The 20768-nt window shown below is 39.7% G+C and overlaps 1 protein-coding gene across 1 annotated transcript in view; it reads right to left on the reverse strand.

Annotated features, from left to right (window-relative positions):
• The window catches only part of LOC134958796 (uncharacterized), a 131095-nt gene that overhangs the window by 89797 nt on the left and 20530 nt on the right, over positions 1-20768 (reverse strand). Inside the window, exons 2-3 of the mRNA XM_063941520.1 lie at positions 17324-17545; positions 15256-15417 (exon numbers count right to left, since the gene is read on the reverse strand). Coding sequence (XP_063797590.1) covers positions 15256-15417; positions 17324-17545 — 384 coding nt within the window. The remainder of the gene's footprint in view (positions 1-15255; positions 15418-17323; positions 17546-20768) is intronic.

A 20768-nucleotide genomic window follows, 5' to 3' on the forward strand; every position in this document is an offset into this window, starting at 1 on the left:
TTGCCTGCAATGCATACCCTTTGTAGTACAAATTAAGGGGTCCAATTCAGAGTGTCACATTTGTAGCAAATAAAACCAAGTTTTTATTTTCTACATACACACAGATTTGCAGTATATTATTGCTGGCAATGAGAGTTTTCTGTTATATATTTATACAGCACCAAAATATTCCAGACAGACAAAGAGGTCCTGCTCACAAGCTTACATTTCTAAACAAGACACTACAAATTTAAAGAAGGCCTTCATCAACATAGCCCGTTTAAAGCAATATTTAAAGGGGAATAAATGAATAAGATACTATTGAAATGAGAGAATATTCATAAATACATTTTCTTGGTTCTTATACTGAATTTTGACTTATTGCTAGCTACATATTAATTTGTGTTAATTTAATGCAGCTCAAAACTTAAACCAGCACCAGCATCAATTCTTTAAATAGGGTAATTAACCTTGTAATCTACAGTATGTAACAGAAGCTCCTGTGCTCTGAATGGCAATCATATTTTTGTTTTTGTATGTATCTCCTCAGATGTTTTAGTGAACAAACAGTTACTGTAGGTTTGCTTTCACTGCAGATAGATGCTGCAAAGGAGGAGAATAGGGCACAGGTTGTGGTGCCCACCAATTGATGAAATGCATAAAGCCACTACATATATATGATATAGGAGGACAGAGGGCAGTGGTGCACAACAGTGGCTCTGCCCCTACAATTAAAAATTCATATGCCTGTGAGCTTTGGAAGCTGAATGCATTGCAGAATGACAGTAACAAAGGAGCATAGAAGAAGGAGGAGGAGGCTGAATATGGTGGGAAATACAAAAATAAATGGCTGGGGAACCATTGAAGCGGACAGGGAAGGTATGCAAATAGAGAGGAGTGTGATGCATAATAACTGAGCCAGTGAGAGTCTAGCAAAGGGTTGAGGGGAAAGTAGAACATGGGCAAATAATGCAGTGAAAATGGGGGGAGAGATATATACAGTATAAAGCACAGGTTAAAAACAGGAAAGGATAGGATAGATAGGTTAGAAACTAAGGGAAGAGCTAAATATTGAAAAGTCCATAAAAAAGAAGAAGAATAGAAATTAGAGAAATCAGAAATGATCAAAGCAAAGGTAAATCTCATAGGTATCGAAACGATTTCATCCACTCCAAGGGGGGGCGACAGGTATAGGAAACTTTGTCAACGAGAAAACTATTGGATTCATAAATTGAGGACCCTCGTTCCCGATGGACTCAATGAAAATAGAGTTTGATCGTTAATGTTAGGATCAAGATTTATTTATCTTTCCATGAAACTTCTTTGTTTGTTTCTCAGCATATTATGTTTTTCTCCCACATTACAGTACCTTCATCATTTATTCTCTTTATCTTATTTTTATCAGTATAATCCTCTTAGTGGATTTATCCACCATTCCATATTTTCATTGTTAATATATATAATATGAATGTATTGGTATACATATTAAGTCCATTATGATTAGTCCTTAACCTTGAATTTTTTATGGGGGGTATCTGATTTCTGGCCTGATGGTTCTATTTTCTGTCTTCTATTTTTGTCCCTTTCACAGGTATTAATACTGTCATATACATGTAGAGTATCTTATGGCCCTGTGTTCTCTCTAGTATTTTTCAATTCAGAATATTAGTTCATGCTTGATTGAACCCGCAGGATATGTAAATTCCCATGACCTATTCTTAGTGTTATGGTAAAACCCAATTTTTTCTTCCCCTGATAAATATAAAATTATTTCCCTAGTTTATGGAATTTATTATTAGGGAAACGGATTCAATTTATCAAGTCAAATAACTTAGGATAATCTTAAAAAGGTATATAGTCTCATTTTAGTTTACTGTGTCCTCAAGACTCAATTCAAACACATTATAAGCCCTATATCATACAGCATTAGAATTTAATGCCTATCATGTGCCTTTCTGTCACTTATGTATTGTAGCTGATTGTAGTTTGTATATTTGCCTTATTTATTTTTAATTTATGTTTGTTCCTTTTTGCACATATGGGTTTATGTATACTTGTTTATTCATATGTGCGTAAGGATTATTGCTTGTGATATTTTAAATAAACCACATAGCTTTTGTTGTGGAGAGCTGACTTCTTTTTAATTATTTGTTTAATTTATATGAGTCTCACCTGGTTCTACTTACACAACTGCTATAAATATATAGAAATGCTTTGGAGGAGGTATTCCTTTGAGACAGTCACGTGATCCGTGATGAAAAGAGTTAGTCTCCTCCCACTTTATACTCTGATCACCGACTCTATCATATCGGCACCTCACACTAACGGAGACGTTCCCCGTCACTCATCAGAGGATTCCCTCAATCGCCAGAGGCTGCTCCGGCTAGCGCTTTCATACAGCGCCTCTCCTCTGCTGCCAGCGGCTGTCACCATCTATGTGGAGACCGCTATCTGAGGTCTGAGGACTCTCCTTATAACTAACGGCAGCCCCGGCCAGCGCTGCTGCACAGCGCTTCCAGCTATTAGCGGCCATCAGCAGCAGTCTTAATTGGCATTACCGGACGGCACATTCTTCTCCTTATTTAAGCAGGCACATTAAAGGATTTTCACCAGCCCCCCGGAGACCTTAGGAAAGCCTTGGCAATTTATGTAAATACGTCGTTCATTACACAGGAGCAGCCCCTGTCAGAGCAATTGTGCTCAATTCCTCTCCCTCATCAATATAATTAGCGGGCTATAGTGGACTGCACCGAGGACGCTCGGTGCTAATAGCCCAGGAGAGGTAATTATATACTTTTCTTATAACAATTTACTTGCTGCCGGGACTTCCATTATTTCAGTTACTAAGTGCATGTTGCCTCTGCACTTATAGAAAGTTTGCAGATCCTTCATCATTAAATTCCTGGAGTGATACATCTTCAGTGAGCAGTTACACTAATGTTACATTTCCTAAACAGTATTATCAACTTAAATTGCACTGGTTTAATAACAAATTCGCTTTGTGGATACTGTATTTGCTTATTTGTACGGTTCTTTCAGAGTATATACAAAATTATAATTCTTTTTTATTGTGAACAAAAGTTTTATTGGTGTATTAGTATTTTAATAAATTTTTTTATATATTAATTTTGTTTGTCAGCTCTCCATAAATATGGTATACTAACACCATAAGCGCAGCTTTTCTCCTTTTCTTTTTCTCAAAGGTAAAGAGAGTAGGAAGAAAAATCTTGAAGCAGAGACAGGGAAAATGGAAAAAAAGCAATAATATATAGAAATACTCTGGTAACACAATGGTCAGTCTCACTCAGCTGAAATCCAAAATGGAAAAAGGCTGAAATTCCTGTGCCATTATAAAAGTCTGCCCTACTCTAGACTATTTCATTTGGCCCCCAAAATAGAACCTACTACATATCAATAAAACCAGACGGCTACAAGACACAGGCCACAGTATATGACAAACCAAGAAGCTTACAGGTGCTGATGCCTAATCAGTCCTTGCTTGCTTTGACCATCCATTTTGTTCCTCAAATGCTTTAACTTTTCTTTGAAAACTCACTTGTAATTCAAAGCTTAGCAGACCATTTCGTAACTGTTCCCCACTGCCCATCACCCCTCTTCTATGTGTAAGTAGATATAGATATAGACAACTCATTTCAAGGTTCCAGTTTTTCAGCAGGCTACATTAGAGAATAAGAAGGGCCATTGACTGGGCCACATACAGTCATGAATGTATTTTTTGCAACATTGGTAGAAACCACAAAAATGAATAGAAATAGTGGCAGTAACCCAGTTCTTAAATACGTGATGACTGCCTGGTGTCCTCGAGAATGTGTTCTTTCCTTTCAGAACAAAATACAGAATGCTGAAAGCCAATATTGCAAAACTTTATGCCCAAACCACTACATACAGTATTTTTCTATTTTCTTAAAAACAGATAAATGATCCGTTTCTTAATATGTCATTGCTGAACACTTGTTAGCTGTCTTTTTCTGATAGTTAGCAATGGGTATTCCATCATTTGTCAGACAGCATATTATCTGGTGAGCTAATGATGCTACCTACTGGTGTGCTTGAAAGTATGATTAATGTGAGGGACAATCTATTTCACTCCATGAGAACATGATGGAGAGAAAGAAGCAAGCAAGGTAATGCAATGTGGAAAAAACACAGCTTTATCTATTGTTAAAGTATTTTATTATTATTATTATTATTATTATTATTATTATTATTAATATTATTACAAACTTCAAATCCATCATTAAGAGAATATACAGTAAAGTTTAGAAAAGAGAAGAAGTCCCATAAAGAATATATTACAATTAGAGATTAGCGGGTTTGGTTCACAGAGAACATCCTGTTCCGAGCCCAGATCAGAGTCTGACTCAGGATTTCCTGCCATAATCAGAAACCAGAATGTGGCAACACATCATCATCCCACTGTCGGATTCTCGCAGGCTTTGGATCCCATATAAACAGCCGCGCATTGCCGCCATTTTCACTCCGGACTTGGAGAGTGAGGGAGACAGACCTCTGTCTCTCTGTGGGTGGTGGCATTGGGTGTGGTTAGTGTGTGCTCTGTAGGGGTGCTGCTGCAGTCACTGTGGAGTACCTGTGCTGTGTTAGGAGTGCTGTCCTGGCTGTCACTGGTGTTTTTGTTTCATGTGCTGTTATGGGTGCTGCAGCTGTACATGGGTGTAGCTGTCTTCCTCTATGCTGTCAAATACAGGGATGCTGCTGTTAAAATAACATTACACTGGCCCTGTATGCTGTTAAAAGTCAGGGGTGCAGTTGTTAAAAAATAAAAGCATATTGCTCCTGTATGCTGTAAAATATAGGGGTACTGCTGTTAAAAATACATTACAATGGCCCTGTATGCTGTAAAAAATTCAGGGGTGCAGTTGTTAAAAATGAAAAGCACACTGCTCCTGTATGCTGTAAAAGATATGGAGGTGCTGCTGTTAAAATAACATTACACTGGCCCTGTATGCTGTAAAAATTCAGGGGTGCAGTTAAAAATTAAAAGCACACTGGTCTTGTATGCTGTAAAATATAGGGGTGCTGCTGTTAAAATAACATGACACTGGCCATGTATGCTGGTTAAATTCAGGGGTGCAGTTGTTAAAAATTAAAAGCACACAGCTTATGTATGCTGTCAAATATAGGGGTGCTGCTGTTAAAATAACATTACACTGGCCCTGTATGCTGTGAAAATTCAGGGGTGCAGTGAAAATCAATGTACTGTACACTGGCCCTGTCTTGTATGTTTTAATAATTCTAGGGTGCAGTGAAAATCAATGTGCACTGGCCCTGTCTTGTATGCTGTAATAATTCTAGTGTGCAGTGAAAATCAATGTACACTGGCCCTGTCTTGTATGCTGTAATAATTCTAGGGTGCAGTAAAAATAAAAGTACACTGGCACTGTATGCTGAAGAAATTCAGGGGTGCTGTTAAAATAAAAGTACATTGGTCCTGTATGCTGTAAAAATACAGGGGTGCAGTGAAAATAACTATACACTGGCCTTGTCTTGTATGCTGTAAAATTACAAGGGTGTTGTGAAAATGTAGGGGTGCTGGCACTGTCCGCGGTTACATGTCTAGGCCTGACCTTCACAACACTTTATGGGAAGAGGAGGCTCCTACCACCATTTGCACACATCCTGCAAGGGCTTGGAGGAGCAACACCAGTCCAGTTGCTGATATTGAGATTGAGGATGTCGCTGTAGAAATACATCAGGATGAGGAGAATATGGGTGTAGCTGGCACTGAGGAGGAAGTTGACGATGAGGAATCTGATGGTGATGTGGTTTTTTTGAATAAGGCACAGTTGAATAAGGAGACAGTTGTTGCCCATGGAATGAAAAAGCCCATTGTCATGCCTGGGCAAAATACCAAAAAAACACCTCTTCGGTGTGGAATTATTTCTCCACAAATCCAGACAAACGGTGTAAAGCCATCTGTTGCCTTTGTCAATGCATAATAAGTAGGAGTAAGGATGTTAACCACATAGAAACATCCTCCCTTATACCTGCAGCACATTCATCATAAGCCATTGTCAAGTTCAGAAACTTTGGGTAATAGCGTATGCAGTCCACTGACACCTAAATGATGTGCTTTGTTTGTTTGAATAGTATTTCTCTGTGAGGATGAGAATGTAAACACTGAAGGGAGGGGGGGATCTGAGGATGAGGAAGACATATTGACACTGTAGAGCCAGTTTGTGCAGGGAGAGATTAATTGATTCTTTTTTGGTGGGGGCCCAAACAAACCAATCATTTCAGCCACAGTCATGTGGCAGACTCTGTCACTGAAATGATTGGTTTGTTAAAGTGTGCATGTCCTGTTTATATAATATAAGGGTGGATGATAGGGCCAAGAACAATTCCATCTTGCATGTCTTTTCTTTGCCACATCACTCCAGGTGTGCTGCCCTATATGGGGTGCTGCCCCTCTGCCCTGTCAGTACAGGGGTGCTGCCCCACTGCCATTTAAATCCAGGGGTGCTATTGCCTGCTGCTGTGCTGTGTAATTCTCCAGGGGTGCTGCCTATGCTGTAGAAGTCCACAGGTGCTGCCGTATAATTCCAGGGGTGCAGCTGTGCTTGATCCTAGGTTTAAATGAAAGCCTATAGAAGATACTGTATGAAACAAGCCTCAACATCACTAACAGATTTGTGAAAAGTAGCCGCCAAGGCAAAAAATGGAAATTTCCGAAGTGTTTTTAAATAAAGTTGGGAGAGAACATATTTGTGGCCAAAGTCAGTGTGACTCAGAAGAGACTTAATCATAATCCAGCACAACTACTGGAGAGGTAAAAGTGATATTTTCTGCTGGAGCATTAGAGAGAGGTTCTTCTCAATTATTTCATGTTAGGGACTCACTCAAATTAATGGCTCCAATAAGTCAACCTTCATTTCGATTTATTATTGATGTTCCACATTTTGGGATTATTTATTTAGAAGATGCGCATTTGTTGTACAGAGATCTTCTTTTCCTAAGGGCTACATAGGTTTATCAGAAGACCTTGTGGTGTTAGAAGAACAGAGTTTCAGTGATCTTGCATTGTATCATCTTTCCATTGCACTGCAGCACTAGATGGGCCAGGAGCTCTGTGAGGCACAGTTACGTAATAGGGCCCAGTAATGGAGTCTGATGGTGGCTTACAGCTAGGAAGATGTCTGGCTTGCCAAGCTAAAGTATGGCGTACTGTGGGCACAGAGGTTAGCATTGCTTCCTCCCACAGTCCTACTTATAGTATAAAATGAGTTTGGACTGTAGAGTGGTAAGCTTCAGTAGGACAGGGGCATAGTAACAAAAAAATGTACTGCACAGTCATGCTTAGTACTTTACCAAACCCACCCGAAATCAACTTGACCAATCCGGGGCTGCTGTAAGGGCTCAGGAGGGGCTGCTAAAACATCTAAAGATTTTCTTTATTTAAAAATATAATATGAATAAAATAAACAAGACACACAGGTATGCTCCCATGCTTGTAACTGGGACACACAGGTATGCTTACATGCATGTAACTGGGAGCTGTGAAAAACAAAAATAGGGCATCGGCCACAAAATCTGTAAATAAAAATGCAATAAAAAAAAATGGGAAAAAAAAGAAACTCACAAGATTTTAACAAAATAAGTCTCCAGACTTTATGGAGGGGAAAATATCCAATCTTGAGCCTGTGGTATACAACAGTTTATTTGCATCCCAGCATTAAATCAGAGTTTATCTTAATCCCTGAAAATGGAGAAGGAGGTACAATGTTGGAGGATTTGGCCCTTAGTTTTTCAGTTTGTCTGGTAATGTGGTAATTAATAACTAAATATTTGCTTGATTTAAGTTATTTCTATTCCACACCAATATAGGAGTGGAGGTGAAAGCCTGTGTGTTGTTCCTGATTGTATTAGCCTCTCATTTTTAGTTACCTTCTTGACACGGTCCTCTTCCTCTTGCCTCTTCTCATAATGTGAAAAGTCATCAAATATGGAGGTGGTATGTTTGTAGCTAGCCATGATTCGGAGAACTTGGCAAACTTTTTCCAGGGGGACCACCTGTCGCTGAAATGATGTGTTTATTAAACTGTGCATGTCCTGTTTAAACAACATAAGGGTGGGTGGGTGGGAGGGCCCAACCCAAGGACAATTCCATCTTGCACCTCTTATTTTTTTATTGCATTATCTGCCCTTTGGGGCCTAGGTTTTAAAACTGCCTTCCTGGTTGCCACTGTAGTGACACTCCTAGATGTTCCAGGTGTTTGTTCTGCCACACACTTGTGTCGCTTAGCTTAGTCATCCAGCAACCTCGGTGCACTTCTTTTTTTTTTCTTTGCATTATGTGCTCTTTTGGGCCTAGTTTAAAAACTTTTACGTTAGGGGGGTTGTACCAGCGCACTGGGTAGATGAGTTCAGCGAGCTGCTACAAAAATAGGGTGACTAGCCTATAGGGAACAAGCAATAATTCATATGTTGTAGCGCTCAACCTGTGCGAATGTATAAATGATAATGCTGTGAAACTAGAAATTTGAAAATTAATTCAAGGTTTTTATTGTTAATAAAGTACACAAGCATATATTTCGTGTATATGCATTCAAAAATTTTGAGTGTATGGTTTGTAAAAATTATATATATATATATATATATATATGAGCGAGATTATATATATATATATTGCTTGAGGAAACTGTACGTATATATATAAATATATATATTGAGAGGAAAAAATGTTGAAAAACTGTGCAGTCTGAAAAAAAGAAAAAGAAAAAAGAGGAGGAAAATTATAAAATTAAAAAAAATGAAAAAAATGAGAAAAATGAAGAAATGAAAAAAATATAGGAATTGTCTCTTTGGCTGTGACCCAGCTGATTAGGTTATTTAGATAGTTGTGCAGCATTAATTTATTGCATTATCTGCCCTTTGGGGCCTAGGTTTTAAAACTGCCTTCCTGGTTGCCACTGTAGTGACACTCCTAGATGTTCCAGGTGTTTGTTCTGCCACACACTTGTGTCGCTTAGCTTAGTCATCCAGCAACCTCGGTGCACTTCTTTTTTTTTTCTTTGCATTATGTGCTCTTTTGGGCCTAGTTTAAAAACTGTCAACCTGTCTGCCACTGCAGTGCCACTCCTAGATGAGCCAGGTGTTTGTGCTGCCCACTTGTGTCGCTTAGTTTAGTCATCCAGCAAGCTCGGTGCATCCTTTTGGCCTAAACACAATATTGTGAGGTGTTCAGAATAGACTGCAAATGAGTGGAAATTTATGTTTTTGAAGTTAATAATACCGTAGGATCAAAAATACCCCCAAATTCTGTGATTTTAGCTGTTTTTATGGGGGGGGGGGGGTTTCCAAAAAATTATCCAGATCCAAAGCCAAAACCAAAACTCGGAACGGTGGTTTTGGCAAAACCAATCCAGATGCAAAACACGAGCGAGGATCCAGATCCAAAACCAAAACAGTAAAAGTGTCCGCCGCACATCTCTGATTTTTACAACCAGCATCAGGCTCTTGGACCAGTCCTGGTTCCAAAAATATGGGGGGAAAAGGACGTTAGGGGTCCCCAGTAATTTTGAAACCAGCACTGGGCTCGACTAGTATTTTTAGTTACCTTCTTGACACTGTCCTCTTCCTCTTGCCTCTTCTCATAATGTGAAAAGTCATCAAATATGGAGGTGGTATGTTTGTAGCTAGCTATGATTCGGAGATCTCTGCAAACTTTTTACAGGGGGACCACCTGTCGCTGAAATGATGGGTTTATTAAACTGTGCATGTCCTGTTTAAACAACTTAAGGGTGGGTGGGCCCAAGGACAATTTCATCTTGCACCTCTTTTTTTCTTTGCATTATGTGCTCTTTGTGGCCTAGTTTTTAAAACTACCATCCTGTCTGGCACTGCAGTGCCACTCCTAGATGGGCCAGGTGTTTGTGCTGCCCACTTGTGTCACTTAGCTTAGTCATCTAGCGACCTTGGTGCAACCTTTTGGCATAAAAACAATATTGTGAGGAGTTCAGAATAGAGTGGAAATGAGTGGAAATTAATGTTATTGATGTTAATAATACCATAGGATCAAATTACACCCAATATCTGTGATTTTAGCTGTTTTTATGTTTTTTTCAAAATTCCTCCAGATCCCAAACCAAAACCCAAAATGATTTTTATTACCAGATAGGTTCAGGGATTGTTACAGGTAATTTTCAGTGTGCGGAAGGGAATTTGGGGGTGGGGATTTGCACCCCCCTTCCTCTCTGTCTGTTGTTTGTCTGTGACCTCTCCCCCTTCCAGCACCTGATATATAATTACCTCCAGGTATGATTGAGCAGCTTCCAAATTGTTTGTCTGCTTGTGTGCATGAGGCATTGAATGGGAGCAGCATTTGGAAGGCATGCTGTTCCTTGTAGTGCCAATGGGAGATCCTGGGGGTGGCTCCCGGGTAAGTTAGCTCTCTGTCTGGAAGTGTTTAAGTAATAGCCTTTATCATGAGGCGTACTGTGACAAATTACATGGCCCTATGTGGGCACTGCTATTATGTAGGTTAGGACTGCTGTATCAGAGAAGCCGTGAAGTGGCCAGCAGCTAAACATGTGTTTGCAAACATTTGTGACGAATTCTCTGAATTTTATTACCAGATAGGTTCAGGGATTGTTACAGGTATTTTTCAGAGTGCGGAAGGGAATTTGGGGGTGGGGATTTGCACCCCCCTTCCTCTTTGTCTATGGTTTTGGCAAAACCAATCCAGATCCAAAACCAAAACTCAAAACCCAAAAAGTGTCCGCCGCACATCTCTAATTACAATATGCACAGACATTAATGGAAAAGCAAATTATTATATTAATAGTATTTGTAAATAATAATTATTATTATTATTATTATTATTATTATTATTATTATTATTATTATTACTACCAGTTACATATATATTCCGCAGCACTGTACAGAGAATATTTGCCCATTCACATCAGTCCCTGCCCCAGTGGAGCTTACAATCTATATTCCCTATCACATGTACACACAGACACATTCACACTAGGGTTAATTTTGTTGGGAGCCAATTGACCTACCAGTAAATTTTTTAGATTGTGGGAGGAAACCGGAGTACCTGGAGGAAACCCACGCAAGTACGGGGAGAATATACAAACTCTGCACAGTTAGGGCCATGGTGGGAATCGAACCCATGACTTCAGTACTGTGAGGCAGTAATGCTTACCATTACACCATCCGTACTGCCCCAATTATAAAATAGTAATAATAATAATAATAATAATAATAATAATAATAATAATAATAATAATAATCATCTTATTATTGTCTGTACTTCCCAAACAGTTAGATAAACATAACTTATCTAAAATAATGACACATGCAAGTAATGGTGGGGAAAAAGGGTCAGTATGGTGGTAAAAGAAAAAGTCCATACTCTTAGCATTAAACAAACCCATCAATCACAACTCATTAGGCCTAGATGGGAGCTTTCTGCCCTCTAATCATAAGCCACTTGAGGCATCCAACTTACCTCCCAAAGACACAAATTGCAAGGCCCACTGCAAGTGCTGCCACTGACCCCAATAGAGAAGTATCAGCCAACCAGCATATTGGGGCAGATAGTGGGGCAAAGAGTGCCTAAAGATCTAATGACATGATGACCACTTGAGCCACTCTTTCCTGCCAAGGTTAACGTAAATAATTGAAGCCAACACCATATGAAACAGAGCATCCCATCTTAAACCCCTAACTAAGTCTTCTAAAAGCAGAAAAATACCCTTGTGGGTCAGGTGAAAGTCATTATGCTAAAATAAAATGGTTATCCCTGTTCCTGATCAGCAGATGACGAACAGCATCACCACATAATGTCTCCACAGATTGACTCACCAAAGCAGTAAGCCTGCTATAAGCTGTATCCAGCTACACAACACTCTGGTGACAGCACCAATCATGACCAAATCAGCCAACAAAGCCGCCAAGCTTGAGCTATATTTGCAAAGTCCTGAGTCATGGAACATCTCTGGTCTAGGGATGTCTGTTAAGCCAAATCATTGCCCCTCAAATGAATAAGCTCCACCAACAGAAAACCAAACAACTCCGTATGCTACACAAGAGGGCTAAAGACATTCCCAATGCATACCACAAACAGCCATCCACCTAACATTACGTAAATTTGATGACCAGCGGAAAAACAACAGCATGAGGAAAATTATACAATCTTTCACCTACAACAAAGCACGTAGATAACATGAATAAACCCGAACTACAAAACAGGCAAAGTATGGTGTCCACAACCAACATAACCAGAAAACAACCCTTGGCATAGTGTATAGCAGCAAGTTAAGTAAAACCAGCAGGAAAACATTAATTCTTCATGGATCTCCAACAAAGGCAATGAGTGGCTAAACCTTGAGTAAGGTTATAAGAACTAAGGACATTAAAAATAATGCTTATAAACATTAGATTTCCACCAACCAAAAGCTTTGAATTCTGAAGCCAGCAGATAAAAAACAAAAAATCTTAATGGGCGCAAATTAATACCATATATAGATAAATAGACAATTAATGTTAGTAACACCAAGCACTTGATAGGAGTGTTGTAATTATAAATGCTGCTCTCAATTAAGTGAACTAGATTATCATTTAAGTAGAAAACAATATAGCAGATAATAATGAGAGTGCAAAAATAATTCGGTAAAGAGTAATAATAAAAAGTTTTTTTATTTTACACATAAAAATACATAGTGAAATACATAATAAAGATCATATCCAATAGCTAGGTTGCTTAGTAAACTCCTGTATGAAGGTTAGAATATAGTCCTTTTTAAATCCGGTGTATCAGTTCAATAGTATTGATACAATGGTGATTATCTGCTATAGTAAGCCCGCAGTTGCTTGAACAGTTAAGTTATACAACAGTTATACAACAGTTAAGTTAGTTTGACATCTATTGTGGGGTAAATATTGGAAGGAATTTTAAGGGATAGCATACAGGAGTATCTGCAGACCGCTAAGATTATTAGCAAGAACCAGCATGGGTGTGTGAGGGACAGATCATGTCAAACTAACTTAGTAAGCTTCTATGAGGAAGTGAGCGACAATCTTGACCAGGGAAAAGCAGTGGATGCGAACTATTTAGATTTTGCAAAAGCCTTTGATACAGTGCCTCACAGGAGACTGATCATCAAATTAAAGGAGCTTGGCCTAGGAAAAACTATTTGTACATGGATAAGTAACTGGCTGGATAACAGGGTACAGCGAGTAGTGGTCAATGGGAAGTCTTCAAGCTTTGCAGATGATACTAAACTGTGTAGGTTAATTAATTTGGAATTAGATGTGGAGTGTCTACAGAATGACTCATCTAAACTTGAAATCTGGGCGTCTAAATGGAGAATGAGGTTCAATATAGAAAAATGCAAAGTTATGCATTTCGGGTTTAAAAACAAACATGCATCCTACACATTAAATGTGGAAAATCTAGGGATAACAGTACTGGAAAAAGATTTGGGGGTACTCAATGATATTAGGCTTAATAACAGTATACAATGTCAAAGTGCAGCAAAGCAGGCAAGTAAGGTGATAGCGTGCATAAAACGGGGAATTGAGACAAGGGACGAGAGTGTATTCCTGTCGCTATACAAATCATTGGTATGTCCATACCTGGAATAGTGTTTAATTTTGGGCACCACATTGTAAAAAAGATATGTGTGAACTCTAAAGGGTTCAAAGGCGAGCTACTAAATTGATTAAAGGGCAAGAGGGACTGGATTACGAGGAAAGGCTTCTAGGTTTCATATGTATACACTGGAAAAGATGCGTCTAAGCGGATACATTAATATCTTCAAATATGTAAAGGGACATTACAAAGAGTTATCAGAGCATTTGTTTATTAAAAGAACTCTGTATAGGACACGTGGGCACTCGCTGAGGCTAGAGGAGAGAAAATTCCATACGCAACATAGGAAAGGGTTCTTCATAGTTAGGGCAATAAGGATTTGGAATTCCCTGCCAGAGAAGGTGGTAATGGCGGACTCCGTAAATGCATTTAAAAACAGATTGGATATCTTTTTCAGTCAGAAATGTATCCAATGTTATAGCATTTAAAATATTGACATTGATGATCTGGGCGGAACATGATTTATAGTTGTTAATTAGTCATAAAACATTACTTCAGCAGGGACATTATAATAAACTCTGCTTAATACAGAATACAGGTTGAACCTGATGGCCATTTTGCCTCTTTTCAACCTCATTAACTATGTATGTTACTATACAATGAGACTGCAGTCAATGGGGTACAGTGTCCACCCCTGGTTAATAGAATAATGCTCAGTGCTGTTGGGGGTTCCTTAGCACAAACTTCCAATGATGCAAATCAGCGGTGGTCTCCCGTGTATGCCTGCTGACAGCGCCGCTGTACACAAGGCTGGGCTAGTTGGAAATGAGCTGCCAGAGAGCCTGCAGCACGAAGGTGGGATTTTTAGTGGCAATCATACGTCTCTGGAGTGTGCAGCAGCACCCGGCAGCTGAGAGCGGGGATAGGCTGTAGGTCCGCAGTCGGTATAGCACTAGTGGATTCCGGAATGGACCGTTAGGTGGTACAGGAGAAGTCCCTTAAAATGATATAGTGCATACACACTGTGCAATCTTTCAAACAACAAAACTATATATCATGTGTCGTTTGGTAATTAACTATATCTTTTGCTTTGAAAACACCACACGACCATCTAAAAAATATCTGAAAAAATTACATATTGGAATGTACTTTCTTGGAAAGAAAAACAAAAGCTGTAATTTTAGGTCTTTGCAGTTCTGCTCTGTGACTAGTCAGGCTTGGTTTATACCTGCTGAATGTTGTACATAACTTACTGCTGTGCTTTGTTTTGCTTGCATCAACAAAGTGCTTCCTGTCTTGCTTGTGATGGATACTTTTCACTTTCAAGTTTGGGCATGATACATTGTGGATATGGGTATATTGGGAGCTGAGTGGCTGGAGCACCAATTATCATATATTACATTTAAAAACTCTTTACATATGATAAAAGTAATTGATAAATGTGCCCCTTTTTTCTATATACTGTAAAAAATGCACAATTCATGTGTAGGCTGTTGTAAAAGACTATTGAGGCTTGTCTATGATCTGAGTGTCCTCCAAAAGTAGCCCGGCAACCCCCTTTACCAATAAGTCATAAACTAGGTAATCAAAGTACACTCTCTTGTCCTCAACCATACGGTGCACACTACATGCATGTGTGACCCAAAATTGTTCCAATCATCTGGGGGCATTTAAAACACTTGCTATACACTTACTAGCACTTCATGTGACATCTGGTATTTGTCACTCCTCTGTGCCACCACATTTTTCATCTTTGGTGGCAGTAGCTGCACAACACTGGCACCATCACATTCCAGCTGATGACCGCTCAAGCTAGTTTCAGTAGGCAGGTCCACCGGAAGTTCTGGTGTTGCACTCTGTAAAATATTAAATGTATGGTAAGGATAATGTATTTGTTTTTATTCTAGTTCCTATAACTACAGAGGAAAATCAAAGTAATGCAGAACAATTTGATACATGGCCGAACTTCCAAAACTGCGGGGGAGCCATAGATGGCAATCATATGCGAATAACTCCACTTGCCAACAGTGGATCCTATTATTATAATTACAAGGAATTCTTTAGCAATGTCTTGATTGTGGTCAATACTAACTACTAATTTATATTTGTGGACATTGGCAAGAATGACAGCGTTTCTGATGTTGGCTCTTTTAACTTTCTATGAGAATCTGAGGAACAAAACTCTCAAAGCATCTGCTGAGGAAACTAAGCACGGCCTCATTTTTGTCTTAGTAGACAATGAGGCTTTTGTACTACATGAGAACATCATGAAGCTATGGGGGTAATTCTGAGTTGATCGCAGCAGCAAGTTTATTAGCAATTGGGCAAAACCAGGGCCCTCATTCCGAGTTGTTCGCTCGCAAGGCAATTTTAGCAGAGTTACACACGCTAAGCCACCGCCTACTGGGAGTGAATCTTAGCTTCTTAAAATTGCGAACGATGTATTCGCAATATTGCGATTACAAACTACTTAGCAGTTTCAGAGTAGCTTCAGACTTACTCGGCATCTGCGATCAGTTCAGTGCTTGTCGTTCCTGGTTTGACGTCACAAACACACCCAGCATTCGCCCAGACACTCCTCCGTTTCTCCAGCCACTCCTGCGTTTTTTCCGGAAATGGTAGCGTTTTCATCCACACGCCCATAAAACGCTGTGTTTCCGCCCAGTAACACCCATTTCCTGTCAATCACATTACGTTCGCCGGAGCGAAGAAAAAGCCGTGAGTAAAAAAAAAAACTATCTTCATAGCAAAATTACTTGGCGCAGTCGCAGTGCGAACATTGCGCATGCGTACTAAGCAGAAAAACGCTGCGATGCGAAGAAAATTACCGAGCGAACGACTCGGAATGAGGGCCCATGTGCACTGCAGGGGGGGCAGATATAACATTTGCAGAGAGTTAGATTTGGGTGGGTTATTTTATTTCTGTGCAGGGTAAATACTGGCTGCTTTATTTTTACATTGCAAATTAGATTGCAGATTGAACACACCACACCCAAATCTAACTCTCTCTGCACATGTTATATCTGCCTCCCCTGCAGTGCACATGGTTTTGCCCAACTGCTAACAAAATTCCTGCTGCAATCAACTTGGAATTACCCCCTATATCCGCTAAAAAGCGTTCACCAAGGACAGGTGGATATTTAACTAAAGATTTCAAGAGCACAGCAAATTGTGGAAAATCCCTTTGTAGACAAGATTGACTGGGCTATCATAGCATGCTGTGTAATGCATTATTTTCTAAAGAGAAAAACCCACCAGCAAAGGCAAACATACACAGTTTTGCCAGATGAGCCTGAGCACATTGAGTAATTGGATCTTTGGACTGCTGTGACAGCATGTGCCAAACAAGTATGATTTTTATAATATTGTGTCTAAATAATTGTAAACACATCTTTTTACCATATCCAGTTTCAAAAGCACTGTTTATAATTGCTTTTAGTATGGGAGGAATACCTCACATATTTTAATGGTGTGGGGGGCAGTGCAATGGCAGAATTACTTTATGAAGTAAAAAAAATTTTTTGACAATTATACTGTAGTACATTTTTATGGTGTGTGTGTGTGTTGTGTGTCCACTTGACAAATCAACACACACCCACTCCAACATCTTCACCCTCATCATCCCCCCAGTCTTGGGTTCAAAGAATTTAAGGAAGGCTTCTGTCGGTCCTAATCCAAGGTGAAGGTCTTGAAATCATAGTACCACAGGATTGGTACATGTATATTGTCCGCTCCCACGACTAATCGCATGTATGCCTTCACCCTTTTGTTTTCCTTGAGGAAGATGGTCCTAAAATGGTGTATCTTCTTTTGGACCCAGTCTGCATCAGCACAGCTGTAATGAGGTTTACTAATTGCCACCAGTTCTTCGATGGCAGCATTTTTCATGATATTATTGTACTTTACTCTCCACAAACACTTCTTTTCCCTATAAGAAGCTTCAGGAATGGTTTCCAAATTGGGCTGGACATTATCACTACCATACTAAAGAGCATAAAAAAACTTTAAAAAAATATTTTGAACGTATAAACATTACCACAACAACATAATGAATGTCCATTGGAAATTGTAATGGTTTATGTAAAGAAATCTTACAGTAAATTGTTTTGTTGCTATTAAAGAATGTTTACTGCTTTGGGATCTATTCAATGCATGTCGGATCCTCTCCGAGGGAGAGGATCCGATAGCGAAGTATTGAGTTTGCGGGCTATTTCTGAAAGGTTTTGCCCATTTTTGACAATGCTGATCTGACATTTTTTTGAAATCTGATAAGCATTGTCGAAAATGGGCCAAAAAACTATCGGCTAATCTGCCGATCCACGTGTTTTCCGACAAGTCGGAAAAACAGCAGCTCCACTGAATAGGTCGAATCCTGGTTCAACCAAAAAAAGTTGGAAACTGCCATCTTTCCGACTTTACGGCAATTTCTGACTTCAATTGAATACACCAGTTTATGTTGAAAACTAATTTTAAAATAGTTTTACTGTTAATAAAGATTGTTAATGTTTAATTGTGTGTTTAGTTTTAATGTATATAACTTGCAAAATACTGCATACATTGGACACCCTTTTTTCTTTATTAAAAAAATGTAGAAAGTTTATTATAGGCATAGTACTCACTACAACATTCATTCTCACATACTAAACGCCCTTATGTGAGTAAAATGACAAAACCAAATTAAAAAGGACACAGGGGGTAATTCCAAGTTGTTTGCAGCAGGAATTTTTTCAGCAGTTGGGCAAAACCATGTGCACTGCAGGGGAAGCAGATATTACATGTGCTGAAAGAGTTAGATTTGGGTGGGTTATTTTGTTTTTGTGCAGGGTAAATACTGGCTGCTTTATTTTTACACTGCAAATTAGATTTCAGTTTGAACACACCACATCCAAATCTAACTCTCTCTGCACATGTTATATCTGCCTCCCCTGTAGTGCACATGGTTTTGCCCAACTGCTAACAAAATTCCTGCTGCAATTAACTTGGAATTACCCCCAGAGACATAGAAATTATGAGAGTAATGCTGTCTCACACCATGCAAAAAGCCGACCACAAACTGGAGGAGATGGGAGTGGCTGAGGTGAGTTCATCAGACAGGTCAGAACGATATATGACTCAGCATCATATCTGTCATCGTCCAGTAGATCTGAATATGTGAAGAATGAGGCATGGAAGCACGCAATCGTACATGCACTCTGGACGATGTGGACAATTTATTGTTACAATTTGTCTCAAAATGACAAATCGTCTAAAATATTGTCTAATGTTTACCCAGCTTTAGATGCACCAGGAGACTGTGCGGCACTTGTATATGTATATGAAGAACAACAGAAAAAAAGCCAGCTGCATAGTAGTAATTTGTAAGCAGAGCTAGGGATACATTTACTAAGCAGTGATAAGAGCGGAGAATTGAGCTAGTGGAGAAGTTGCCCATGGCAACCTATCAGCACTTAAGTAACATCTATAATTTGCATACTATAAAATGATACAGAGCAGCTGATTGGTTGATGGGGCAACTTCTCCGCTCTTATCACTGCTTAGTAAATGTTCCCCTTAGAGACTTAGGGGCTAATTCAGACCTGATTGCTGCTGTGCGTTTTCACAAAGCGGGCGATCAGGTCTGAACTGCGTATGTGCAGGCGCCACAGTGCACCGGCGCATGCCAGAGATGCGATCGGCATCTCAGCCCAGAGTTCGCCTCTGCCTGTCATTCGTTTGCTGGGTGGGAGGGGGTGGGCCGGCAGGGTTGGGCTGCCGTTGTGGGGGTGTGGTCTCTGCAATGTAGGCGTGCCCGGACCGTGCGGGGGTGGGCCGTGGTGGATGCGCGACATCACAAGCAGCCGCTGAACCTGGAGAGCGACGGGTAGCTCCCCGCCAGCGCGCAGGAGCTGCGCCGGTAGGGAGCTACTCTTCAGGTACAAAAGCATCGCCGCCATGCTTGGCACCACTGAAGCAATAATGTTGCTTTATCAACTTTTGAAAAATCTGGCAAAGACACCCACCAGCCTTTATCAGCTTGATCAGTCTTAGAGTATGGTATCCTGCGATCTAGGCAACAAGTGCCAAAGGTAACATTAGGTTGGTTTTGTCTTTTTAATGATTGCTACTTTAAATCATCAGGCAGACTCACACGGACTCCACCGATGTCTGCAGGCTATAACATTTACGCCAATGTATGAATTAAAATACCTAATCGCATTCAGGTAACAGAAATAAAAATACATTTTATTCAACCAGTTAGTGTAGGCATTGTAGGGACGGGATGTAATGAAGTCCAAGTTCAGCAGCCATGCAGGATGCTGGCTGAACTCGGACATTTTTTTTTAAAGGGGCAATCATTTACAATGCTAAACCATACATTGTAAACAAGTGCTCCTTTAAAATCTGAGTTGAGTTTGGCGGCATCCCGTATGGTCACTGAAATCGGACTTTATTATATCCCACGCTAGGTCTTGTATGAATCCTAACCCATGCCCCTCTTTCTTTTTAGTCACGGTTAAAGCATTCTAGACCTTAGCAATCTGGGCAAAAAAACATTAATGCATTTGCTCATTTGAATATGCTCATTAAAACTAGTGCAAACAGCATGAAATGCCCCAGTGTTAGCACAATGTGATACATCACCACAATTGTTGCTAAGAGAGTGAAATCTCAACCTCCTGTGAAGACCCCTGTGATGGGAGCCACTAGAACTTTTTGATGTGCTGTCCAGAGTTGGCTACCCAGAATAGATTATGCGTCAGAGTTTGCACTTATGGATGGTTAAGGGGACCAGTGCTTAGCACCAGTACCAAATGGTCGACAAGCACAAGGCCGACCTGGTCAAAAGGTCGACAGGTCAACACAGAAATGGTTGATACTTTAAAAAGTTGACATTAGTTTTTTTATGGGGTTTTTTTGTCAAAATTTACCTCCCGGGACATGAACCCTTAATTAATGCACAGAGTCAATTGGCATGCTTTGGGCAAGGTGTCTTGTTTTGCTGCACTCACCACAGGTTAAAGTTCTCAATTGTAAACTATGTGGATTAGAAAGTATGAAAAAGTCCTAAAAATTCAAAAAAATTCAAAAAATCTTGTGTCAACCATATGCTGTGTCAACCATTGTTATGTCAACCATTTGAACCTGTCGCCCTTTTGACTATGTTGACCATATGCATGTTGCCCATTTGGTGTCAACCTATTGCTCGTCAACCTTTTAACTGTCGACC

The sequence above is a fragment of the Pseudophryne corroboree genome, chromosome 9, assembly GCF_028390025.1.
Source record: "Pseudophryne corroboree isolate aPseCor3 chromosome 9, aPseCor3.hap2, whole genome shotgun sequence".
In the NCBI taxonomy this organism is placed as follows: Eukaryota; Metazoa; Chordata; class Amphibia; order Anura; family Myobatrachidae; genus Pseudophryne; species Pseudophryne corroboree.